We start from the raw sequence: 27,937 nt of genomic DNA on the forward strand, positions 1-27,937 counted from the left end.
AACATTTCAAAAACTAGTAGACAGGGACAGGAAGCTGTTTCCCTCAAGCAGTAGGATGTTTAGTCACGCCGATTCCCGCAACCTGGACAGTTGAGGTAGGTGCCCAATGTAGATAGACTCATGCCACACACACACCTCCAAGCACCAAGGAAGGCGATAGACAGAGGCCTGGAGGTCTGGCAAGAGAAATGGCATGCGTGCAGAGATGTCAACTGGGGGTTAGGAACTAACCTCACATGCACTCGGAGCATCCGAAGTCTTGCCACTATGGATGGAATGATCTTGGTCACTAAGGCAATAGGTGATCTCTAACAGTGACCAGAGACTGGAACTATGGCAATTCAGTGGAATGATTAGACCATACCAGAGAGCAGATGCTTAAATTCCAGTCCCCAGAATGTACACTCATCATGCTTGTCCCACACACTCCAGGACAACTCCCATGTTCAGCAAAGGACAGAATGCAGTTGGCTGTTAAGAACCTGTCGGGTACAATGTAAGACCATACTACAGAAATTTCTGCCTCGATTATTTTAGATATATACCCTACTGAGGGCATCTCAACTTGGTCTATCCCAAAGTGAACCTCTACTGGGTGAGGTTCTTCCTTACCTGTGAGATGGAGCCTCCCATGATAAATGATGGCTTCTCAGTGGGCATCGGTGGTTTTGTTGAAGGGATGAGAGGGGGAGGGGAGGGAATGTTGGACGGCCTAGTTGGTCTGGTAATCACTAACTTTCCTCCCTCAGATGCAGCTTGCATCACTTGATGTGGAGCAGGCTGAAGAACTGCAAGGCAAGGCGATAAGAACAATCGGTCAAATGCGTTTTGTAACTATGTCTGGACAACCTTCTGCATAAATTGAAGATTTGCAACTTTGGTGACTCAAAATATAAAACTGCAGTGACTTATTCTGCTGCCTTTACTTCCTTCTCCTTTTCTGACTCACTCTTCCTACTTCTTTCATCCTGTTTCTGCCTGCTGTCTGAACTCTGGTACCAAACTGACTTTGGAATCTGTGACACATGTAAAGAAAGAAAGAGCTTGCATTTATATAGCGCAATTCATGACCTCAGCTTGATCCTAAGCATTTCACAGCCAATGCAGTACATTTGAAGTGTAGTCACTGTTGTAATGTGGGAAATGTGGTTGCCAATTTGTGCACAGCAAACAGCAATGAGATAAATAATCAGATAATCTGTTTTTTTAGTGATGTTGGTTATGGTATAAATGTTGGTCAGGGCACCGGGGAGAACTATCCTGCTCTTCTTTAAATAGTGCCATGGGATCCTTCACATCGACCTGAGGGGGCCTCGGTTTAACGTCTCATCTGAAAGGCAGCACCTCCAAAAGTGCAGCACTCCCTCAGCACTGCAATGGAGTGTCAGTCTAGATTATGTGCTCAAGTCTCTGGAGTGAGGCTTGAACCAAAGACCTCTGACTCAGAGACAAGAGAGTTACCACTGAGCCAAGCCTAACAGTGTAGAGATCATCTGCACACGTTGAGAAAACTGGTAACATTATTTAGCAGACCACCAGTATCAGGTGTGTACCCTCGAATATTAAGGAACGAGTCATGAATTTGACACGAATTTTTCTAATATATTCAGAAATTCCATACACAAAGGGAATGTAGCCTGTAAACTACTCTCCCATCAACTATGATGTTTTGTGTTTCTCCTGTCATTTCCTAACATCTCACCATCTATGCAGTCTGCACGCTAAAGAAATTCTTCCTTTGAAAAGGATCTTTAAAAGTTTCACTCTTAATTCCACAGGGTGGACAGGAGATTCTCAGCCAGATATCATCAACAGCAAGACCGACACTCCAGCTCTCAGATGAATTGCAATGCATCCTCTCCCAACTCTCCGGCATCCAAGTCTTTGGGACTATTCCTCAAAGTTGCCAGAAAAAGCAGTAACCCTGAGGATTGGGAGCATTTTAGAATTCAGCAAAGGAGGACCAAGAAATTGATAAAGAAAGGGAAAATAGAATGAGAGTAAACTAGCGAGAAACATAAAAACAGACTGTAAAATCTTCTATAGGTAGTAAAAAGGAAAAGACTGGCAAAGGCAAACCCTAACCCTTACAGACAGAGACGGAAGAATTTATAATGGGGAATAAAGAAATGGCAGAGAAATTAAACAAATACTTTGTGTCTGCCTTCACGGAAGACGACACAAAAAACCTCCCAGAAATACTAGAGAACCAAGGGTCTGGCAAGAATGAGGAACTGAAAGAAATTAGTATTAGTAAAAAAAATAGTACTAGAGAAATTAATGGGACTGAAAGTCGATAAATCCCAAGGACCTGATGATCTACATCCCAGGGTTTGGAAAGAGGTGGCTATAGAGATAGTGGATGAATTGGTTGTCATCTTCCAAAATTCTATAGATTCTGGAATGGTTCCTGTAGATTGGAGGGTAGCAAATGTAACCTCATTATTTAAGAAAGGAGGGAGAGAGAAAACAGGGAACGACAGACCTGTTAGCCTGACATCAGTAGCAGGGAAAATGCTAGAATCTATTATAAAGGATGTGATAACAGGACACTTAGAAAATAATAATATGGATTTATGAAAAGGAAATCTAGTTTGACAAACCTACTGGAGTTCTTTGAGGATGTAACTAGTAGAATAGATATGGAGGAACCAGTGGATGTGAAGTATTTGGATTTTCAGAAGGCTTTCAATAAGGTCCCACACAGGAGGTTGGTGAACAAAGTTAGAGCACATGGAATTGGGGGTAATCTACTGGCATGGATTGAGAATTGGTTAACAGATAGAAAACAGAGAGTAGGAATAAACGGGTCTTTTTCAGGTTGGCAGACTGTGACTAGTGGGGTACCGCAGGGATCAGTGCTTGGGCCCCAGCTATTCACAATCTATATCAATGATTTGAATGAGGGGACCAAATGTAATATTTCCAAGTTTGCTGATGTCACAAAACTGGTAGGAATGTGAGTTGTGAGGAGGATGCAAAGAGGCTTCAAGGGGATAGAGACAGGCTAAGTGAGTGGGCAAGAACATGGCAGATGGAATATAATGTGGAAAAATGTGAAGTTATCCACTTTGGTAGGTAAAACAGAAATGCAGAGTATTTTTTAAATGGTGAGAGATTGGGAAATGTTGATGTTCAAGGGGACCTGGGTGTCCTTGTACATGAGTCACTGAAAGGTATCATGCAGGTGCAGCAAGCAATTAGGAAGGCAAATGGAATGTTGGACTTTATTAGAAGAGGATTTGAGTACAGGAGTAAAGATGTCTAACTGCAATTATATAGGGCCTTGGTGAGACAGTACCTGGAGTATTGTGTACAATTTTGTCTCCTTACCTAAGAAAGGATATACTTGCCATCGAGGGAGTGCAACAAAAGTTCACCAGACTGATTCCTGGGATGGCGGGATTGTCGTATGAGGAGAGATTGAGTAGACTAGGCTTGTATTCACTAGAGTTTAGAAGAATAAGAGGTGATCTCATTGAAACATACAAAATTCTTACAGGGCTCGACAGGGTAGATGCAGGGAGGATGTTTCCCCCGGCTGGGGCGTCTAGAACCAGGGGTCACAGTCTCAGAATAAGGGGTGGGCCATTAGGAGTGAGATGAGGAGAAATTGCTTCACTTAGAGGGTGGTGAATCTTTGGAATTCTCGACCCCTGAGGGCTGTGGAGGCTCAGTCATTGAGTACATTCAAATCAGAGATCGATAGATTTCTGGATATTAAAGACATCAAGGGATATGGGGTTAGTGCAGGAAAATGGTGTTGAGGTAGAAGATCAGCCATGAGGTTATGCACTTTGGCAGGAAAAATCAGAGAGCAAGTTATTATCTTAATGGCAAGAAACTGGAAAGTACTGCAGTACAAAGGGATCTGGGGGTCCTAGTGCAAGAAAATCAAAAAGTTAGTATGCAGATGCAGCAGGTGATCAAGAAGGCCAACGGAATGTTGACATTTATTGCTAGGGGGATAGAATATAAAAACAGGGAGGTATTGCTGCAGTTATATAAGGTATTGGTGAGACCGCACCTGGAATACTGCATACAGTTTTGGTGTCCATACTTAAGAAAAGACATACTTGCTCTCGAGGCAGTACAAAGAAGGTTCACTCGGTTAATCCCGGGGATGAGGGGGCGGACATATGAGGAGAGGTTGAGTAGATTGGGACTCTACTCATTGGAGTTCAGAAGAATGAGAGGCGATCTTATTGAAACATATTAAGATTGTGAAGGGGCTTGATCGGGTGGATGCGGTAAGGATGTTCCCAAAGATGGGTGAAACTAGAACTAGGGGGCATAATCTTAGAATAAGGGGCTGTTCTTTCAAAACTGAGATGAGGAGAAACTTCTTCACTCAGAGGGTGGTAGGTCTGTGGAATTTGCTGCCCCAGGAAGCTGTGGAAGCGACATCATTAAATAAATTTAAAACAGAAATAGACAGTTTCCTAGAAGTAAAGGGAATTAGGGGTTACGGGGAGCGGGCAGGAAATTGGACATGAATTTAGATTTGAGGTTAGGATCAGATCAGCCATGATCTTATTGAATGGCGGAGCACTCTCGAGGGGCCCGATGGCCTACTCCTGCTCCTATTTCTTATGTAAACGGCACAGGGTTCACTCTGAATGGATGACCTGTGAAAGGGCCGAATGAATGGGGAGCTGAACGAATACACACAATCACCATGCAATGGAGTCAATGATGATATTCGCCAATGCGAACTCGGTGCTCACTCACCACTTCAAGAAATTAGCCCAAGTTTACCACACCATCAATACCATTTAACACAAAAATATTCCACAACCAAAGGACAAAATTAGTAGGATAGAAAAACACAAGAGAGAGCACGAGAGTGTGAGTGACCCTGCGCATACATATTTTTTTATTTATATATATATTTATATTTATATATATACGTACACACACACAAGATTGGTATATAGCTATTGTACATATGGAAAGTGTATGTCTGGGTGTGGGGATGTATAACTGGGCATGTGAGCGGGTTTGAGATGCATACTTGAACACAATGTGCTTGTGGTATATACCTGGTGCACATGTGTGTGTGTGCAGAAGGGGAGCTGCTGCAGCTGCATACTGTTATTTCTCAACTCCCCTCAGTGTAATTTGAATGTTTCGTGCGGACCGACAGAGTCCCGCTGAAGACTAATGAAATGTTCCAATTGCCAATGGGCACGCTATGTGTTGCAAATTGACATTCTGAAATCTCAGAAGGCTCCATGGATTTAAAATTTGCTGCCTGCCAAATCTGATCATTGTATTCATTTGCAGATGATGCACACACACGACTTGATGCACAAGAGAAAAAGGATGGATAATTCTGGGCTCACTACCTGGTGGCACACTGTAACGCAGGGCATTCATCTCTGGTTGTGGAGAAACTTTACAGGATTCTCTTGGCGACAGCCTGTAAGGTGATGCCGATCTGGCTCCCACTGTCTGTGATTCCTGCTCCATCACTCGGCGGGCCTCATGATATGGCATGTAAGCAAACGGTTTACCTGCAGGAGCCAGAATGACAGATATTCCTCAATTATTAACCCTCAATTATCAACACCATCTGTCACACAGATACATAACCTTATCTTTCATTTTAGGGGCAAGGTGCAGAGGGGGCAAGAGACTCACCTCCTGACTCCCCAAAGCCTTTCCACCATCTACAAGGCTCAAGTCAGGAGTGTGATGGAATACTCTCCACTTGCCTGGATGAGTGCAGCTCCAACAACACTCAAGATGCTCGACACCATCCAGGACAAAGCAGCCCGCTTGATTGGCACCCCATCCACCACCCTAAACATTCACTCCCTTCACCACCGGCGCACTGTGGCTGCAATGTGTACCATCTACAGGATGCACTGCAGCAACTCGCCAAGGCTTCTTCGACAGCACCTCCCAAACCCGCGACCTCTACCACCTAGAAGGACAAGAGCAGCAGGTACATGGGAACCACACCACCTGCACGTTCCCCTCCGAGTCACACATCATCCCGACTTGGAAATATATCGCCGAACCTTCATCGTCGCTGGGTCAAAATCCTGGAACTCTCTTCCTAACAGCACTGTGGGAGAACCTTCACCACACGGACTGCAGCGGTTCAAGAAGGCGGCTCACCACCACCTTCTCAAGGGCAATTAGGGATGGGCAATAAATGCCGGCCTTGCCAGCGACGCCCACATTCCATGAATGAATAAAAAGAATTTTTTAAAAAAGGTGCAGAGGGGAGGTTCCCAGAGGACATGACCTGGGGCTATTTTCCACACAGCGCATCCAGGCTGGGTGATAGTTGCCATCTGTTAAACTCTGCAACTCACTCAGTTTCCAGACAGGACATTGCATAGAAGCCAAAGTGGAATAGTCTCTCACTGGAAATAGAGGGTTGGCCTGACAAAGTCTTGTCTTATACTGGTTGTCTAATCACATAGCAGGCTCAATAATCATCTCCAGCCCTGACCACCCTGCAATCAGCAGCTTACAAAAGGGAGAAATGCAAATGAAGCAGAGAGCAGCACCGAGGAGATGCGAGGACTCTGTCAAAGGAGCTTCAGATCTGCTAGTTAAACTGGTATTAAATTGAAAACAAGCCAATCACTTGGCCTCTTACAATAGATTTTTAAAATCACTTTACATTACAATGAAACAGACAGAAACACTGACACATAAATCAGATGCACTGCCATACATGGATATACAGTGAGTTCTATTTATAACATTTTATTACATCACCAACACAACCATAACTATAAGCAGCGTAACGATGGAACTGCACACTGTCGTCTCAGTTTACACATCCATTCGGGTATCTCTTCACTCTGAACTGCACAAGGCTAAGCATTCTAATACTGAACGCTACAATCCTCACTCACTGATGTATGTGCACCTCAAACGCTCATTCCAGAACCGACAATGTTCTAGTGAATCACTCTCCTTTTCAGCCAATGCATCACTCAGTGAGCTTCAGTCCCTTGCCCAAGGAACATAGAAAATTCAGAAAAAATAAAAATCAGAATAATACTGGAAACACATAGGCAGAGACATCAGCCTCTAATGGGGATGCATTTCCGTCATTTTTCTTTTTCCATTGTATCCAGCTGGTGTTTGCTAGAACAATATGTCGAGGAACCAACTAGGGAACAGGTTACTTTAAATCTAGTATCATATAATGAGACAGGGTTAATTAGTAATCTTATAGTTAAGGATCCTCTGGGGCAGAGTGATCATAATATGGTAGAATTTCATACTGAGTTTGAGAGTGATGTAGTTAAGTCCGAAACTAGGGTCTTAAAATTAAAACAAAGCCAATTACATAGGTATGAGGGGTGTGTTGGCTGCGGTAGATTGGGAAATTAGATTAAAAGATATGACAGTAGATTAGCAATGGCCAACATTTAAAGCAATAATTCATAATTCTCAATGAATATACATTGATCTTCCAGAATTCCCTAGATTCTAGAACGGTCCCCGTGGATTGGCAGGTAGCAAATGTAACCCCGCTATTCAAGAAAGGAGGGAGAGAGAAAACCGGGAACTACAGGCCAGTTAGTCTGACATCAGTAGTAGGGAAAATGCTAGAATCTATAATTAAGGATGTAGTAACAGGACACTTAGAAAATCATAGTATGATTAGTCAGAGTCAACACAGTTTTATGTACGGGAAATCGTGTTTGACAAATCTAGTAGAGTTTTTTTTTGAGGGTGCAACTAGCAGGGTAGATAAGGGGGAAACCAGTGGATGTAGTATATTTGGATTTTCAAAAGGCATTCGATAAGGTTGGGTGCTGCAAGGATCAGTGTTTGGGCCTCAGCTGATTACAATCCATATCAATGACTTAAATTTTTTTTTAGTACATCAAGGTCCCTAGTGTAGTTAACATTCTCTAAATTAAGAACAATTTAAAGGAGTAAACTCCTTAAAGGGAGTGGTAAGTAGTTTTTCTTTCCTTTTTTTTCTCTTGACATTGTAGTTGTTGTTAAGCTAACTTAAGGGTTAAGTCATGGCAGGAGATCCCACAGCCGTGTCATGTTCCTCTTGTGGGATGTGGGAATTCAGGGATCCTTCCTGTATCCCTGATTCCTTCACCTGCGGGAAGTGTGTCCAGCTGCAGCTACTGTTTGACCGCTTGACGGCTCTGGAGCTGCGGATGGACTCACTTTGGAGCATCCGCGGTTGAGAAAGGCATGGATGTTAGGGAACTTGGGGAAATAAATAGTGATGTCTTGAGGAGTGGACATATTACAGAGAGGGAGGTGCTGGAAGTCTTAACGCACATCAAGGTAGATAAATCTCCGGGACCTGATGAAATGTATCCTAGGACGTTATGGGAGGTATGGGAGGAAATTGCGGGTCCCCTAGCAGAGATATTTGAATCATCCACCGCTACAGGTGAGGTGCCTGAAGATTGGAGGGTAGAAAATGTTGTGCCTTCGTTTAAGAAGGGCAGCAGGGAAAAGCCTGGGAACTACAGACCGGTGAGCCTGACATCTGTAGTGAGTAAGTTGTTAGAGGGTATTCTGAGGGACAGGATCTACAGGCATTTGGAGAGGCAGGGACTGATTAGGAACAGTCAGCATGGTTTTGTGAGAGGAAAATCATGTCTCACGAATTTGATTGAGTTTTTTGAAGGGGTAACCAAGAAGATAGATGAGGGCTGTGCAGTAGACATGGTCTACATGGACTTCAGCAAAGCCTTTGACAAGGTACCGCATGGTAGGTTGTTACATAAGGTTAAATCTCATGGGATCCAAGGTGAGGTAGCCAATTGGATACAAAATTGGCTTGACGACAGAAGACAGAGGGTGGTTGTAGAGGGTTGTTTTTCAAACTGGATGCCTGTGTCCAGCGGTGTGCCTCAGGGATCGGTGCTGGGTCCGTTGTTATTTGTTATTTATATTAATGATTTGGATGAGAATTTAGGAGGCATGGTTAGTAAGTTTGCAGATGACACCAAGATTGGTGGCATTGTGGACAGTGAAGAAGGTTATCTAGGATTGCAACGGGATCTTGATAAATTGGGCCAGTGGGCCGATGAATGGCAGATGGAGTTTAATTTAGATAAATGTGAGGTGACGCATTTTGGTAGATCGAATCGGGCCAGGACCTACTCCGTTAATGGTAGGGCGTTGGGGAGAGTTATAGAACAAAGAGATCTAGGAGTACAGGTTCATAGCTCCTTGAAAGTGGAGTCACAGGTGGATAGGGTGGTGAAGAAGGCATTCGGCATGCTTGGTTTCATTGGTCAGAACATTGAATGCAGGAGTTGGGATGTCTTGTTGAAGTTGTACAGGGCGTTGGTGAGGCCACACTTGGAATACTGTGTACAGTTCTGGTCACCCTATTATAGAAAGGATATTATTAAACTAGAAAGAGTGCAGAAAAGATTTACTAGGATGCTACCGGGACTTGATGGTTTGACTTATAGGGAGAGGTTAGACAGACTGGGACTTTTTTCCCTGGAGAGTAGGAGGTTAAGGGGTGATCTTATAGAAGTCTATAAAATAATGAGGGGCATAGATAAGGTAGATAGTCAAAATCTTTTCCCAAAGGTAGGGGAGTCTATAACGAGGGGGCATAGATTTAAGGTGAGAGGGGAAGAGATACAAAAGGGTCCAGAGGGGCAATTTTTTCACTCAAAGGGTGATGAGTGTCTGGAACAAGCTGCCAGAGGCAGTAGTAGAGGTGGGTACAATTTTGTCTTTTAAAAAGCATTTGGACAGTTACATGGGTAAGATGGGTATAGAGGGATATGGGCCAAGTGCAGGAAATTGGGACTAGCTTAGTGGTATAAACTGGGCGACATGGACATGTTGGGCCGAAGGGCCTGTTTCCATGTTGTAACTTCTATGATACTATGAAATGAGGGGACCGAATGTAGCTTATCCAAGTTTGCTGACAATACAAAGCTAGGTGGGAAAGTAAGCTGTGAGGAGGACGTAAAAAGGCTGCAAAGGGATATAGACAGGTTAAGTGAGTGGGCGAGAAGGTGGCAGATGGAGTATATGAAATTATCCACTTTGGTAGGAAGACTAGAAAGGCAGAATTTTTTTTAAAAAGGTTAGAGACTAAGAAATGTTGATAGTCAGAGGGATTTGGGTGTCCTTGTACACTAATCACAGAAAGTTAACACGCAGGTACAGCAAGCAATTAGGAAGGCAAATGGTATGTTAGCCTCTATTGCAAGGGGCTTGGTGTATAAGTGTAAGGAGGTCTTGCTGCAATTATATAGGGGCTCTGCTGAGACCACACCTGGAGTTGTGTGTAAAGTTTTGATCTCCTCATTGAAACCTAGAAGATTCCAAGAGGGCTTAACAGGGTAGATGCTGAGAGGCTGTTTCCCCTGGCTGGAGTGTCTGGAACTAGGGGTCATAGTCTCAAGATAAGGGGTCAGCCATTTAGGACCGAGATGAGGAAAAATGTCTTCACTCAGAGGGTTGTAAATCTTTGGAATTCTCTACCTCAGCGGATACTCAGTCGTTGAGTATATTCAAGGCTGAGATAAATAGATTTTTGGACACTAAGTGAATCAAGGAATATGGGGATAGGGCAAGAATGTGGAGTTGAGGTGGAAGATCAGCCATGATCTGATTGAATGACGGAGCAGGCTCGGGGGGCTTTATGGCCTACTCCTGCTCCTATTTCTTATGTTCATCACCATGCTTAAATACAATTCTGCCATTCCATCACATTCTAGTTAATACTGTCTTTGGAAATGAGAAAATAAAAGTTGAGTCAATACCGGCATAGCTGCTGCTAGCTGGAATGGAAGAGAAACCAGACTTAGGGGTCAAAGTGAAAATAAAAGCTGGGGATGCTGGGTGACAGAATAATTAATAGTTGGAGCAGGTGGCGTGGGTGACTGACACTCCCTGATCACAAGGCTAGGCAGCTAACATATTCTCAGGGCTCTGTTATATCACATATGACTAAACTTCCATTACCCCTTTCAATATCAGTTGTGAAATCCTTGAACATCCTTGACCCTACCTAGATGGTCAGGCCAAGACTAAGAACAAATCCATGGTTATTGCACCTTCCCAATCAGAGAGAACACAGTCCACACTACTGTAGACAAAAGACATGTGTTTCTAAAGCGCAACATCACATTCTCAAATATTAGCTTAAACATAAATCTTAGAGAGCTTCACTGACACAGTTAACTTCTTTTGAAATGCAGTGACTGTTGCTATGTAGCCAAACAGGGCAGCCAGCACAGCAAGATCCCCCAAATAGCAAGATGAATAACCAGATATTTTGTTTTTGGTGTAGTGCGAAGGAGGATTGTTGAGCAGGACACTGGAACAGCCCTTACCATTCTCTGAATAGTGCTATGGGTTCTGAAAAGGTAGAGAGAACTTTACTTGATCACCACATCTGAATCCTACAATACAGAAGGCAGCCATTTGGCCCACTGTGCCTGTGCCGATTGACAGCATCTCCAATAATGACACTGCAGTGTCACCTTAGATTATGTGCAAAGGAAGCCTATTCATCAAGAGTTTGTATTTTTTTTTGAGTGAGGTCATGTAGTTTCAAAGTGCAGGATAGGAAGCTGTATCGGTCAGGCTGGTAGTCTGCTGACTGGCAGGGATGCCCCAAAGGCAGATGGAATTAACTGGAGTACTGAATGCCATGTGGATTGTATTTCGGTTGTGTTGTAGCTTGAGAGATTCTAGGGAAGATTTTTCGAGAAACGTTTCTAGAAATGAGCAGCAACAGTTTCTGGTTTGAGGCTGACTGGACAATGAACATGCGGTTCTGGCTACTCTGTTTCCAGGGAATGCTGGTGCAACGTTAACCTCTGGTCTTTATCTGTGTCAAGGGAAAGCAGCTTGTGGACTGTCAACAAGCTCAGGGTATCATAATGAAAGCAGTTGGAAGGTTTCCCACTCAGCAGTGTAAATATTCCAATACACATATGGTGAACTTAAAAATAGCAAACCGTTTGACAGCAAAAGTAAGCTCAGCAAATATGGGAACAATACTTTCTATACCTATATATACTATATTTTTACTACACTATATATATATATGAAATCCAAAACCTAATTTTCTAACTGCTGAAAATTGGCAGTTTCAGATGGGCCTCAATAAACATCAATACCTCAGATTCACAATCCTTTCAACTCCATTAATTTGAGACAGGTGAAAGCTTACATGTTGCTTTGGACAAACACTATAGGCAGATTCTTTATTTTGTTTTATAAACTCTGGTTGGTACAAACTTATGTAACTGGATGGAAGAGACCACCTGCTGGTCTGGGGGTGGGGGCAGAGCGATCTATGCAACAGGGGTCAGTCAGTTTTCATAGATGGAAGCATTGACTGCACCCACTTGTTAAAGCCTCTTCATCCACATCAGGAGATTAGGACATGGCTTAAACTGCAGAAACCGAAAACTATAAGGAAGCTGTGACCCATATCCTTGCATCTGTTCAAACATGTTTCACACAAGACCCTTAATAGACGTGACACACAGAGAGGAGGGAAAAGAGTATGAAGGCAATGGCCCAGTATTGGCAATAACTTCCCCTGTCCTCCAGGAGTGGTACTACAGGGGTACAATGACAATATCTGCCCCAAGTTCTAATACAGGAGAGGTATCATGCATAGGTGAATAGAATCTCAAATTAATTTGCGGATAACACCACACCAGAGGGGGTGGTGGAGGCAGATTCAATCATGGCCTTCAAAAGGGAACTGGATAAGTACTTGAAAGGAAAAAAATTGCTGGGCTACGGGGACAGGGCGGGGGAGTGGGACTAGCTGCATTGCTCTTGCATACAACCAGCACGGACTCGATGGGCTGAATGGCCACCTTCCATGCTGTAACCTTTCTACGATTCCTGATAATGAATTGAGGGTATGTTTTTTTAATGATGATATGATGAGCACTGAATTAATACGGTACTGCTCAAAAACAAACCTTGCATCAACTGTGACAGCCTCAATTGAGCTGTTGCTAAAACTTCTCAAAGACATCAAGTGCTTTTTGTTTGCATTAAGTGAACCACTCGTACCTTCTCTGTCCAGGATAGGACAGCTCTTGGCACCGATGTTGGGGCTGGCAGAGTTCCTCCGCTCAGCGTCCAGCTGTTCTTGCCTCTGGCGCAGCTGCTCCTCCTGCAGTGCAGAGTCGTGCATGGCTTTGATGTGCCGCTGGAACAGGGCCAGGCCACTGACAGGAGCACCGGCAGGTACATAGGGAGCTGCCATCTAGAGGAGAGAAAACACTGCTGAAAGTTGGTTGTTTCAGGTAGGCCTCGATGCACACACACATCCATCAATCCCCTCAACTGCATTCAAGAGCAACAGGGGAAAACGCCACAGTTGAAAACGTGCATTCTACACTGGAAAAAAGCACACAAGTCCAGTTAAATGTAGGTGATACTGCTTCACTCCCCAGGATGTATTATTGGAAGCTACTGGAACATTTATACCATGCGTAGCATCATCTAATGGTAGAAATCAGGTGTGCATAAGTCGAGCATTTTCTGCTTTTAAACCATGTGAGAAACTTGCTGATACTCCAGATCTCTCAAGGCTGACTGTTACCCGAAGATAAACTGCCAGATTTATGGTAAAACTGATCTTCCTGACTGTTGGTTATGGCGAATCCAACAGGTTTATTTTCAGGTTGCAATTGGCAGCATGGGAGGGGTGAATGGGGAACTGGTTCAGGTGTCTCATTGCATAAAAGCAGCTCATGAGATGTCCAGGAATATTAATACTGTTAGGGCCTCAAACAAAATCTTGGGGCTGCCGGCTTATTCAAGGGATGGTGATCAACTTTGGTTCTGTCTTCTGAAGAAGAACATATTTGTATTTCAAGAGTGGACTTTGTCATCCAGTTGGGTTTACAGCTCAGTGAAAACACAAAAGGGACTACCATTGTAGGACATAAAAACTCCAGGAGAATCACTATCAAAAAGAAATGGGCACCAGGAACATCTTAACAAACAGCAACATCCATACCTTTTAAATCCAGGAAATCTGCTCTAGTGGTTATAGAAAAGAAGATTCAGGCCAGATTTCTGGGATTAAGTTAATGTATTTTTAAATTTTTTTACAAGCTATTTTAGGGAATACAGAACTCAATCAGCACAGCATAATTTGAGTTGGGATTTCTTATAAATAGCAGCATATATTTTAAATTTTTGCTTTTGAACTGCAGTCACTGTTTTGTAGGCAAATGTGACAGGCAATTTACACACAGTAAGATCCCACAAATGTAAATGAGATAAATGACCAGTTAATCTATTTTGTTTGGTGTTGGTTGAGTAAGAGTAAGAGGTATATTTCAGCTCCATTCCAAATTACTGACCATAATAACTGAATTGTCAGAGTGTGAATTAAATACAGGACTGACCAGGAAGGCTGCACCTGAACAAATGACAACTGGTTTATCAAGAGCTAGATCCTAATCCAATTGCCTGATACAGGGACAGAAGACATTATGTAGAATTCAAAACCGGATAAAGTGGGCTATTGTGGCGAGTGTGGAGCTGACCATAACACTCACCATATTGGGGATCATGGCTGCTCGCTGCTGCAGCTGCTGGATATCCATCTGAACCGGCTTCATTGCTGAGGTCAACACCGCGCCCAGAGGATTCAGCAGCGATGGTTTCGATTCCGGAGAAAACATCCTAGAGCAGGGAGCGAGACAGAAATTAACCCTTTGAACAACATCTTCCGCAGTTTTCAAGATACATGTTTATAATCTAGCATCTTCTAGAAAGATCTGTGAACATTCCTATCAGAGATTATAGAAGAGAAGTTTGTGATGCCACAGAATAAATAAAAGCGGAATCACAAATCGTCAAAGGCTGTAAACAATTCCAAGATACATTTCCATTTCATCCTCTGATCAGAGACAAAATAGCCATTTGCTGGTCCTTTCCTTTCTTTTTAAATTGAATTCGAAGAATGATTTTAAAAGAAAAAAAATCACAACAAAAAATACACAAATCTATACAAAGGGAGGACCAAGGAAATATACCAGTGCATACCATATGGGTGATGAGTGAACAAAAGCACCTCAGCAAATGAATGCAAAATAAAAGAGACCATTTAAAAAATCATTCTTCACTAACATCATTATTACAAGTTCAGGGAGACTGCAATGGTGCTTTACCAGGAATTAAGGTCTCTTGTACTGACGCTCCAGCTGGAACCAGGTGGCGAGTGTAACATAGCGAAACGCGTACGAATGTGAATGCACTAAGCATTCAAAACAAAATTGGAGTTAGAAGCATTAATAACTAATAAGCGATATAGCCACTATAATGGAGCCGTGGCTTAGATTTGGACAGCACTGGAAACTTAATATGCTTGGTTCTAAAATTTTCAGGAGAGATAAAGGGGGAGGAAAGAGTGTGATAAGGTGTCAGTCTTAGTAAAGGATTCTGTCTCAACAAAGTATGTCCTCAGGGGTTGCATTAAAATAGAATTCATAGGGATGGGATAGGATAGGATAGGGAAATTCTCAGTGTGGAGGGGAGGTGAGAATGGAGATTAGAAGGGCTAAAAGGTAGTATGAATGAAGGGAGTTGATAATACAAAATGATATAGATTCATAGACATTTACAGCACAGGAGGCCATTCGGCCCATTGTGCCTGTGCCGGCCGAAAAAGAGCTATCCAGCCTATTTCCACTTGGTTACGAAATTCCAGGTGCATATCCAGGTACTTTTTAAATGTGATGAGGGTTTCTGCCTCTACCCTTTCAGACGGTGAGTTCCAGGTCCCCACCACCCTCTCGATGAAAAAAAACTCTCCTCTAATCCTTCTACCAATTACTTTAATTCTATGTCCCCTGGTTATTGACCTCTCTGCTAAGGGAAATAGGTCCTTCCTATCCACTCTATGTAGGCCCCTCATAATTTTATACACCTCAATTAAATCTCCCCTCAGCCACCTCTATTCCAACGAAAACAACCCCAGCCTATCCAATCTTTCCTCACAGATAAAATTCTCCAATCCTGGCAACATCCTCATAAATCTCCTCTGTACCATCTCTAGTGCAATCACATCTTTCCTGCCACGTGGTGACCAGAACTGTACGCAGTACTCAAGCTGTGGTCTAACCAGTGTTTTATACAGTTCTAGCATAACCTCCCTGGTCTTATATTCTATGCCTCGGCTAATAAAGGAAAGTATCCCGTATGCCTTCTTAACCACCTTACCTACCTGTCCTGCTACCTTCAGGGATCTGTGGACATGCACTCCAAGGTCCCTCTGTTTCTCTACAATTCATAGAATAGAATCATAGAAAGGTTACAGAATGGAAGGAGGCCATTTGGCACATCGAGTCTGCGCTGGCTCAATGCACGAGCAATCCAGCTAGTCCCACTTCCCTGCCCTATCCCCTTAGCCCTGCACATTTTTTCGTTTCAAGTATTTATCCAGTTCCCTTTTGAAGGCCATGATTGAATCTGCCTCCATCATCCCCTCGGGCAGTGCATTTCAGATTCCAACCACTCGCTGGATAAAAAAGTTTTTCCTCATGTCACCTCTGGCTCTTTCGCCAATCACCTTAAATCTATGTCCTGTGGTTCTTGACCCTTCCGCCAATGGGAACAGTATCTCGCTACCTACTCTGTCTAGACCCTTCATGATTTTGAATACCTCTATCAAATCTCCTCGCAATTGTCTCTGTTGCAAGGAGAACAATCCTAGCTTCTCCAGCCTATCCATGTAATTTAAGTCTCTCATCCCTGGAATCATTCCAGTAAATCTCTTCTGCACCCTCTCTAAGGCCTTCACATCTTTCCTAAAGTGCGGTGCCCAGAACTGGACACAATACTCCAGTTGTGGCCGAACCAGTGTTTTATAAAGGTTCATCATGACTTCCTTGCTTTTGTACTCTTTGCCTCTATTTATAAAGCCCAGGATCCCATATGCTTTTTCAACCGCTTTCTCAACCTGCCCTGCCACCTTGAACAATTTGTGCACATATAACCCCAGATCCCTCTGTTCCTCTACCTTTCTTAGAATTGTGCCCTCTAGTTTATATTGCCTCTCCGCATTTTTCCTACCGAAACTTCTCTGTATCCTACCATTTATTGTGTACTCCCTTGCCTTGTTTGCCCTCCCCAAATGCATTACCTCACGCATCTCCGGATTGAATTCCATTTGCTACTTTTCTGCCACCTGACCAGCCCATTGATATCTTCCTGCAGTCTACAGCTTTCTTCCTCACTATCAACCACACTGCCAACTTTTGTATCATCTGCAAACTTCTTAATCATTCCCCCTACATTTAAGTCTAAACCATTGATGTAAACCACAAAAAGCAAGGGACCTAGTACAGAGCGCCCTGCGGAGCCCCACTGGAAACAGTCTTCCAGTCACAAAAACACCCGTCAGCCATTACTCTTTGCTTCCTGCCACTGACCCAATTCTGGATCCAATGGGCTTTTACTTTTCTGACCAGTCTGCCATGTGGGACCTTGTCAAAAGCCTTGCTAAAATCCGTGTGCACTACATTAAACGCACTACCCTCATCGACCCTCCTTGTTATCTCATCAAAAAATTCTATCAAGTTAGTCAGACATGACCTCCCCTTAACAAATCCATGCTGACTGTCCTTGATTAATCCGTGCCTTTCTAGATGACGATTAATACTGTCCCTCAGAATTTTTTCCAATAATTTGCCCACCACCGAGTTAGGCTGACTGGCCTGTAATCACTCGGGCTATCCCTTTCGTAGAATCATAGAAAGTAACTGCACAGAAGGAGGCCATTCGGCCCATCACGTCCGTGCCAGTCGAAAAAGAGCTATCCAGCTTAATCCCACATTCCAACGCTTGGTCTGTAGCCCTGTTGGTTACGGCACTTCAAGCGCACATAGGAACAGGAGTAGGCCATTCAGCCCCTCGTGCCTGCTCCGCCATTTGATAAGATCATGGCTGATCTGTGATCTAACTCCATATACCCGCCTTTGGCCCATATCCCTTAATACCTTTGGTTGCCAAAAAGCTATCTATCTCAGATTTAAATTTAGCAATTGAGCTAGTATCAATTGCCGTTTGCGGAAGAGAGTTCCAAACTTCTACCACCCTGCGTGTAGAAATGTTTTCTAATCTCACTCCTGAAAGGTCTGGCTCTAATTTTTAGACTGTGCCCCCTACTCCTAGAATCCTCAACCAGCGGAAATAGTTTCTCTCTATCGGCCCTATCTGTTCCCCTTAATATCTTATAAACTTCGATCAGATCACCCCTTAACCTTCTAAACTCTAGAGAATACAACCCCAATTATTGTAATCTCTCCTCGTAACTTAACATCCAAGTACTTTTTAAATAAGTTAAGGGTTTCTACTTCTACCACCCTTTCAGGCAGTGAGTTCCACACCCCTACTACCCTCTGGGTGAAAAAAATTCTCTTCAGCTCCAATCTAATCCTTCTACCAATTACTTTAAATCTATGCCCCCTGGTTACTGAACCCTCTAAAGGAAATAGGTCCTTCCTATCCACTCTATCTAGGCCACTCAGAATTTTATACACCTCAATTAAATCACCCCTCAGCCTCCTCTGTTCCAATGAAAACAACCGCAGCCTATCGAATCTTTCCTCCCTTTTTAAACAATGGTACAACGTTAGCAGTCCTCCAGTACCACACTTGCAGTCAGAGCCTCTGCTATTTCCTCCTTTGGTTCTCTTAACAGCCTGGGATACATTTCATCGGGGGAACACCACCTGCACGTTCCCCTCCAAGTCACACACCATCCTGACTTGGAAATATATCGCTGTTCCTTCGTCGTTGCTGGGTCAAAATCCTGGAACTCCCTACCTAACAGCACTGTGGGAGAACCTTCACCACACGAACTGCAGCGGTTCAAGAAGGCGGCTCACCACCACCTTCTCAAGGGCAATTAGGGATGGGCAATAAATGCTGGCCTTGCCAGCGACGCCCACATCCCATGAACGAATAAAAAAAAAAAAATCGGGGTCTGACGATTTATCTACTTTCAAGCAAAGTAAACCCCTTAATATTTCCTCTATGTTTATCCCATCCAATATTTCACACTTCTCCTCCTTAACAACGTCTGCATCGTTCCCCTCTTTTGTGAAGATAGACACAAAGTATTCATTAAGAACCATACTCACATCTTCCGCCTCCATACCTTTTTGGTATCTAACAGGCCCTACTCTTTCCTTAGTTATCCTCTTACTCTTTATGTATTTATAGAACATCTTTGGGTTTTCCTTAATTTTACTTGCCAATATTTTTTCATGCCCTCTCTTTGCTTTCCTAATTTCCTTTTTAATTTTACCTCTGCACTTTCTCTATCCCTCTAGGCGTTCTGTAGTATTGCGCTCTCTGTATCTGACATAAGCTTCCCTTTTTTTAATCTTATCTTACCCTGTATGCTCCTTGACATCCAGGGGGCTCTAGATTTGGAAGTCCCACCCTTTTTCTTTTTGGAACGTGTTTGCTCTGAACCCTCACTATATGCCCCCCTCTGCTCTGATACTGATTTACCTTCAAGTAGCTGTTTCTAGTTCACTTTTGCTAAATCACATCTCAGCTTAGTAAAATTGGCCTTTCCCCAATTGAGAACTTTTACTCCTGGTCTATCTTTGTCCTTTTCCATGACTACACTAAATCTAACTGAATTACGAACACTAGCAGCAAAACGCTCTCCCACTGATACCCCTTCCACCTGCCCCGCTTCATTCCCTAAAACGAAGTCCAGAACTGCTCCGTCTCTTGTGGAGCTTGCTATGTACTGGCTAAAAAAGTTCTCCTGAATGCATTTTAAGAATTCTGCTTTTACACTGATTCTATCCTAGTTAATATTAGGGTAGTTGAAATCCCCTACTATTACTGCCCTATTGCTTTTGCACTTCTCAGAAATTTGCTGACATATTTGCTCCTCTATCTCCCTCTGACTGTTTGGGGGTCTATAGTACACTTTCAGCAGTGACTGCCCCTTTTTTGTTCTTCAGTTCAACCCATATGGCCCCATTTGATGATCCTTCCAACATGTCATCCCTTCTCACAGCCGTAACTGTTTCTTTAACCAACATTGCCACCCCCCTCCTTTTTTATCCCCTCTCTATCTCGTCTGAAATGTTGAGCTGCCATTCCTGCCCCTCTTTAAGCCATGTTTTAGTAATAGCTATGATATCATACTTCCACGTGTCTATCTTGTGCCCTCAGCTCATCTGCCTTATTCATTAGACTCCTGGCATTGAAGTATATACTATTAAACACTGCCAAACTCCTTTGTTGTCTATTTTCTAGCCCTTGTATCCTTTGCCTTCCAAACTCGCTTACTAATTTTCTGCCTTCCATTTCCAGCTCTGCTTTTCTCCCTTCAGAATCTAGACTCAGGTTCCCATCCCCCTGCCAAGCGAGTTTAAACCCTCCCCATCAGCACTAGCAAACCTCCCCGCAGTGATATTAGTCCCGGCCCTGTTGAGGTGCAACCCCTCCGGCTTGTACAGGTCCCACCTCCCCCAGAACCGGTCCCAATGCCCCAGGAATCTAAAACTATCCTTCCTGCACCATCTTTCCAGCCACACATTCATCTGCACTATCCTCCTATTTCTGTATTCACTAGCACGTCGCACTGGGAGTAATCCGGAGATTACTACCTTTGAGGTCTTGGTTATTAATCTCTTTCCTAGCGCCCTGTTGAAAGCTTTTATAAGCACATAAGTAAAGCAGTTAATGAGAGGATAGGAGCACTTGGTTGAAGAGGAAAATGTAGTTGTGGAGTATGAAGGTATGGCAGAGATATATTAATATTTTATGTCAGTTTTTGCAAATGATGTTGAAAGTGAGAATGAGGTGTACCCCAGGAATCAGTGCTGGATCTACTTTGATTCTCAGTAGGTGCACATATCTGATTTAGACTTGGGCACAAGGAGCACAATCTCAAAATTTGCCGACGATATAAAAGTATGTTTTTTGTTCTCGGGATGTGGGTGACGCTGGCAAAGCTGCGTTTATCGCCATTCACAGTCACCATGATGATGCCAGGAATAAGGAGGGTCTTGAGATGCTGGGACTATTTCCACTGCAGCAGAGAAGGCTGAGAGGAGACTTAATAGAATTTTTTAAAATTACAAACGGTTTTGATTCAGGTGAATAAGGAAAGTCCATTTCCTCTGGTTGGGGAGTCAGTGACGAAGGTTATCGATTTAAAATAGGCACTAAAAGAATACTGGAGAGAGGTTAAGAGAGATTTCTTTACACAGAGGGTAGTAGAAATTTGGAACTCTCTTCCCCCAAAAAGCTGTGGTCGTTGGGGGTCAATTGAAACTTTCAAGACTGAGATCGATAGATTTGGATCGATATGGAGCAAAGGCGGGTAAATAGGGTTGAGGTACAGATCAGCCATGATCTAATTGAATGGCGGAACAGGCTCGAGGGGCTGAATGACCCAGTCCTATTTCTATGTTCCTACAATTGGTCTTCCATCCATCACCACATCTGGCTCGACCAAGCACTATCATACTTTGCTCTCCTTTCCCAAAATTACCCACTATTCCAGGATCATCACAGAGGACAAGGATAATCCCAAGCTTTTTTCTACAACTGACCATCTCTTTAAAGCCCTTTCCCCTGCCCCTCCACCATCATATCAAACTCTGCTGGTCTGTGTACAACCAAGGTTAAATGTTACCATTTTTGAATGGAAAAGCACTGACATTCCTAACCCATGACTAAGCGGAAAATATTCCACAGTTTCAATCTAGTCCAGTGTTATTTTCTAACTGACATTTTTGGCACCAGCTTTAGACACATTCCAGATGTATAAACAGACCCAGCACCTCAGCTGGCACATACACAAGCCAGCTTCCCTGTACATGCAAACCACTCTGTACCCGTTTATATTTACGGGAGTGCAATGGGAATTTTAAAAGCGATTGCATGTCTTATACAGCCTGACTTTCAAACATGCAGCAGTGCAACTAAAAGCAAACCAAGCAAGGCTCTGAGAACTGGGCAGACACTAAAACATCACTGATTTCAGGTTACATAGTTTTGTGTTTTCACTTGTGCAGGCGGGGCCCCTGTGAATCTACCAGTGATGCTATCCTCTTCCTTATCTACATGCTGCCTCTTGACATAATCATTCGTAGGTACAGGGTCCATATATATCGGCTCCCGCCACAAACTCTCCTTCCTTACCAATGACTACAACCCCCTCCCCGGCCATAGCGCTCAATCTTCCCATCCAGTTCTATCTTGGACTGAGCTCCAGACACCACATCCCTTCCATCGCCAAGACTGTTTACTTCGACCTCTGCACCATCACATATCCACCAGTACCTCAACCCCATCACTCCTAAGACCCCTATACCCCACTGTCACTTCCAGACTTGTCTATTTCAACATACGTCTTGCTGGCCTCCCATCCATCACCCACCATAAACTCCAATTTCTCCAAAATTCTGCTGCTCATATCCTCCCACACCCTCTGTGATAGGCACCGGCTCCAGCACTCTCAATACATTACATTTTGGATCACCCTAGTCAATAAATCCCCTCATGACCTCTTCCCGAACGATCTCTGCAACCTCCTCCAGCCCATGTGCCCCCCTGAACGTTCCATCCCCTCCTCCCATTGCCCACCACTAATGGCTGAGCCTTCAGCCCGGCTCTCTGGAATTCCCTCTCTCCCTAAATGCCTCTGCTGCTCAACCCCTCATCCCATCTTCAATAACCTTCTAAAAACTCATCTTTTTGACAAAGCTTTTGCCACCGCTTCTAATCTCTCCCTTCCTGGCTTGGTGCCAGGTTCCTAATACCCATTTGTGGGCTGTTTCTTGTTATGTTAACGACACTATAGAAATACAAGTTGTTGTTGATGCTAAGGGTTTGCTCCTTCATTTGGAGAAAATTCACAAAAACCCAAATTCTTTTTTGTCTTTCATGTGACTCAAACTGGGGGAAACATGACAGTATGCTAGCAAGAGATCCAATAAACATATTACGTCTCATTACCATTATATGGAACTTCTTAACTCCCTCAACATTCCCTCCTACTATAATCTACAGACTTTTAAAACCCAAGCTTCACATCATCTACCACTGCTTTCATTATCTCTCCTACTCTTCGAGAATGCCATTTAATACGACAATCGGATCAGAGGCTCCACCATCTTCCTTCCAGATTACAAAGGCAAAATCCCCTTGTGTGTGGCAGTAATTAATATAAATTCAGAGTTTTCCTTCATATGTTAGTAAAGTTATCCTACCTAGACAGACAGATACAAACAGCACACACGAGGATAGACTGGATGCAGTGATGTACACTTTGTCACTTTTTCCAAACTTTACTCTTTTTGATGTTCCCACTTTGAGAGTCACTATTTTGACAGTGGTTATCCCACAGTTATCCACACCCCATCATTTGCCCTTTCCGCTTTGTCACACTCATTTGCATCTCCCAATCAACAGATAGGCAACCAAAAATTCTCTACAAAATTGTTGTTACATTCTCTGTATAAAGTGGCTAGCCCTGTGTTAGTCATCTCGCAATCTGCTTCTTGGTGGAAGTAAAATTCCACATTTGAGTTCCCCTTTCCAAAGGAAACTACAAAATGATGGCAATATTACAGAACCCAGAAGTAAGTTTGGAGTAGCTAATGCTACTGCACCAATATAACTACGGTGAAATAGGCCAATGAAATACAATAACTGATGAGTGGCTGTCACTGTAGCAATACTGGAGAAAATACGACAATTAAAACATGCAGTTTCTTGTTGGCCCTTTTCTGGTCAAAATGCCAGTAGCATTTCACTGATGAGTGCACCCTGTGTATTTATTATTCAAGGATCCTTATCAGAAAAGCCACCAGGACACACACACGACATTCTACAGGTCTCTACACTCTGAACTGGTTTGTGGCAAAACAGACATTTCAGCAAAGACAAAGCACAAAGCAGGGTTTTTAAAGATGCCTTTTGATATCAGTGCACATTCCGTTAATCAGAATGCATGGCAATCATTATGTAATTAAGATGCAAGTATTTCAAACTGATTCAGTCAGATCCCCAATCGAAACATTCAATCTTTTCTCTTTCAGAATCTGATGGACTTGCTTGTGCATTTCCAGCACTTTCGGTCTTTATTTCAGAATTAGAATTCTGCAGCATATGGTCACCATGTCCAGAAGGTGCTAAACTGTTCTGAGCAGCATAGATAATGTTTTTAAAAGGACCAGTCTATATCCAAAATGTTAAAAAAATCTTATGTCTACACACACTTCCTGTGTCAATGTTTCCCATGACAAATTCCTATGGTCACATTTATAATGGAAACTAGTTATGTAACTGTGTCACGCTGCAATTACACCCTACTGCCAGTGATGGCACTGAAGTATCTGTTTTGCATCTCCCAACTCCTCAGCCTGTACTGCAGAGAAACTCCTAGACTCCAACCAACTCTACTTCACTGCATCGCAAATTGCTGCAAGTTTTCCTATTTGGAAATATAATTCCTGGGTATAATATGGGCAGCATGTGTGGCTGCAGGTACCTGAGCTAATTGAAAGCGACTAAATTGTAATCGTATTCAGATGTTGGTGGGCAAATACATTTCTGTAGGAAGTAATTATTTAACAATTCATTTCTCAGATATCGCTGCCCATAAATTCACAGCAGCTGCATGGTCTCTAACAGTCATCTTAACTCTTTAACCAGATCAAGGTCACATTTATTTCCTCAACAAAATATTTGCTGATGCAGTATCCCATTGATGTGGCACTGAATATCTTTATCAATATGAATTCCAAAAGAAACATGTATTTGGATTGATATTCTGTGTTAAAATTAGCAATTGACACTGTTATGGAACCAGAGATCAGTGAATGGGTAAACATTAATTGGCTTTCAAAAATTCAATTCCATTTAACAGGAAATATTCCAGCCAGCTAGTATGTCCAAAAGCCAATTATTTTTGCATTAATTAAATAAATCGCAAAGCTCAGTAAACAGACATCTATCGCCCAGAATTTGCTGGAGTGGGGCATCTCACGGCATGTCCCCATTAGTTAGACATTTTTTCTCACCTGTCAGCTCAAAAATTTCTTGTGTCGCAAATTGCTGGAATAGCGAGCTAATAATGGGGCATTGAGGGCAACGGAGCATCTGGGACCTTGGTGAATGACGGGACCAACAGTCTATCTCCTTAACCAATGAGATTTAAGGATAGAGAAAGATCAGGGGAATGACGGAGAAGGAAATAGGGTGAATTAATGTCAAATCAGGTGCAGGAAGAGAAATGGATAAATACTTGAAGGGAAAAAATTTATAGGGCTATGGGAAGAGAGCAGGGGAGTGGGACTGAGAATCCCTACGTGGTCAGTTTTTAGAAAAATATTAAAATGCCTACGTGGCAAAGAAGCAGAATGCAAAATGGTTAGAAAGGGTTAATTAGTTAGTAACTGAGATTGATACAAGTGGCCTGGATAGCTCTTTCGAAAAGCCGGCACAGGCACAATGGGCCGAATGGCCCCCTTTTGTGCTGTAATATACTATGATACTATGAAAGAGAAATAAAGAGAGGGAAAGAAAGATTGGATTAAGAGAGAGAAAAAAAGAGACAAAGGAAAAGTAAGAAAAAAAAATAAAAAATTTCAAATTAAATTTAAAAAAATCTTGAACAATTTACCACCTGCAGGAATGAGATTCCACAGTTTCAACTGTTCCCTTTCTGGGCCGGAGAGGTTGAATGGTATTGCAGAAACATAAATCTCATTAAAAGGGTCCTTACATTGTTAAGTACCAGGCCTAACTTTCGACGGTGAGTTTAATTAGTAATTAATGCGCAAATGCAGCAATTTCGTGCAACTCATGGGGAGGTTGAGGGCGAGCTGCTGTTTTTGCGAGGATAATGGTGGAGCGGCGCAAATCGTCAACAGTTTGTGGCACTTCGCAACTCACGGGGTATGTCTTTCTCGCCACAAATTGCTGGACGATTTACACGTTCATAATGGCGAGCACATTAAACTCGCTGTTATTTTGCCAGAAAATTCTTGCCCATTAAGGGAAAGAAATCTAGGAGCAATAAATCACGACTCTGTCAGATCATCAGTGCTGTTCTGGTTCAGTCTGGCAGTGATCAGTGCAGCATTAACCTGCCAAATCAGACATGGCCATTGATTTTATAGGGGCAGAGCTACGATAATGGGATTCTCACTGTTACAGTGAGGCTCATGGCTCAGTGGCACAGAGTGTCCCAGGAAATTTTGGCGTAAATAATGGCCTGAGTCACTCACGTCACAATTTCCTGGGAAATCTGTGGTGTAGTAATGGCGTAAGTCACTATGGCGCAAGTTTTCAGTGAATTCGGAGCCATAATCTTGAACTAAAGATTACACTTGATCTTAACTCCCCGTGCACACTGCCACGGGCGATTGACTAGTATATTATTAACATTCTTGCATATGTCGCACACTTCCTCTCCACAAATCTTACCTCCTATGTCATAGTTTTAAGACATACTTTTTATATGTAAACAATTAACATTGAAAATCCATATGCAAGTATTTCTAATGAAAATCCACATGTAAACATTTATAATGCTAAAACTCTATCTAAACACCATTAAATTTACCCATAGAATTGTTTTTGTATCTTTTAATACCTTCATTTAAAGTTATAACTTGAAGGCCTCAGCCTCTCCTTAAAGTCTGGACATAGGGATCGGCCCAGAATTTGCTGTAACAGGTCAACGAGCGGCGCCCGGCGTTAGTTAGACTTGCCCATGCCCATTTAATTTCCATGAGCTTTTGCACTGCAAGTTGCTGGAAGTGGGAGATGGAAATGGCCTCTACAGGGCATCTGGGACCTGTGTGAACAGGGCAAGCAACTGGGTATCTCCTTAACCAATCAGATTGAAGGACTGCGAAATGAACAGCGTAGTCTGAACCAGGAAGTGGAGATGCCGGTGATGGACTGGGGTTGACAATTGTAAACAATTTTACAACACCAAGTTATAGTCCAGCAATTTTATTTTAAATTCACAAGCTTTCGGAGATTTTCTCCTTCCTCAGGCAAATGTTTCAAGATCTCCTTGAAGCCTACGCATTTATACATATTGAACAATAATAAATGGTGTTTACAGACTGCCCCTGCAACTGCCCGTTGCCAAGGCAATCACCGTGTTCAGACAGAGAGGTGTTACCTGCAGAACCTCCGAATACACATTCAATAAAAAAACAAACAGGGAAAAAAAAACAGAGAAAAAAAAACACAGAGAGAGGCAGAAACATCCGGAAGGCAGAGAGAGCCAGCAAATGACCCATTATATTAAAAACAGATAACATTTGTTCGCTGGTGGGGTAACGTGTAGCGTGACATGAACCCAAGATCCCGGTTGAGGCCGTCCTCATGGGTGCGGAACTTGGCTATCAATTTCTGCTCGACGATTTTGCGTTGTCGTGTGTCTCGAAGGCCGCCTTGGAGTACGCTTACCCGAAGGTCGGTGGATGAATGTCCATGACTGCTGAAGTGTTCCCCGACTGGGAGGGAACCCTCCTGTTTGGCGATTGTTGCGCGGTGTTGCACGGATGAACGGACACCGCGCAACAATCGCCAAACAGGAGGGTTCCCTCCCAGTCGGGGAACACTTCAGCAGTCATGGACATTCATCCACCGACCTTCGGGTAAGCGTACTCCAAGGCGGCCTTCGAGACACACGACAACGCAAAATCGTCGAGCAGAAATTGATAGCCAAGTTCCGCACCCATGAGGACGGCCTCAACCGGGATCTTGGGTTCATGTCACGCTACACGTTACCCCACCAGCGAACAAATGTTATCTGTTTTTAATATAATGGGTCATTTGCTGGCTCTCTCTGCCTTCCGGATGTTTCTGCCTCTCTCTGTGTTTTTTTTTCTCTGTTTTTTTTTCCCTGTTTGTTTTTTTATTGAATGTGTATTCGGAGGTTCTGCAGGTAACACCT

General features: G+C 43.1%; 1 protein-coding gene across 3 annotated transcripts in view; it reads right to left on the bottom strand.

The window, feature by feature from the left end:
* ncor1 (nuclear receptor corepressor 1) overlaps positions 1 to 27,937 on the bottom strand; it is a 334,377-nt gene that overhangs the window by 87,802 nt on the left and 218,638 nt on the right. For all 3 annotated transcript variants that reach the window (XM_068008588.1, XM_067967875.1, XM_067967876.1), the window contains 4 exons: positions 14,529 to 14,655; positions 13,027 to 13,222; positions 5,349 to 5,516; positions 613 to 788 (listed from right to left, as the gene is read on the bottom strand). In XM_068008588.1, the coding sequence (XP_067864689.1) occupies positions 613 to 788; positions 5,349 to 5,516; positions 13,027 to 13,222; positions 14,529 to 14,655 (667 nt within the window). The remainder of the gene's footprint in view (positions 1 to 612; positions 789 to 5,348; positions 5,517 to 13,026; positions 13,223 to 14,528; positions 14,656 to 27,937) is intronic.

Source organism: Heptranchias perlo, chromosome 28 (assembly GCF_035084215.1).
Source record: "Heptranchias perlo isolate sHepPer1 chromosome 28, sHepPer1.hap1, whole genome shotgun sequence".
NCBI classification, from domain to species: Eukaryota; Metazoa; Chordata; class Chondrichthyes; order Hexanchiformes; family Hexanchidae; genus Heptranchias; species Heptranchias perlo.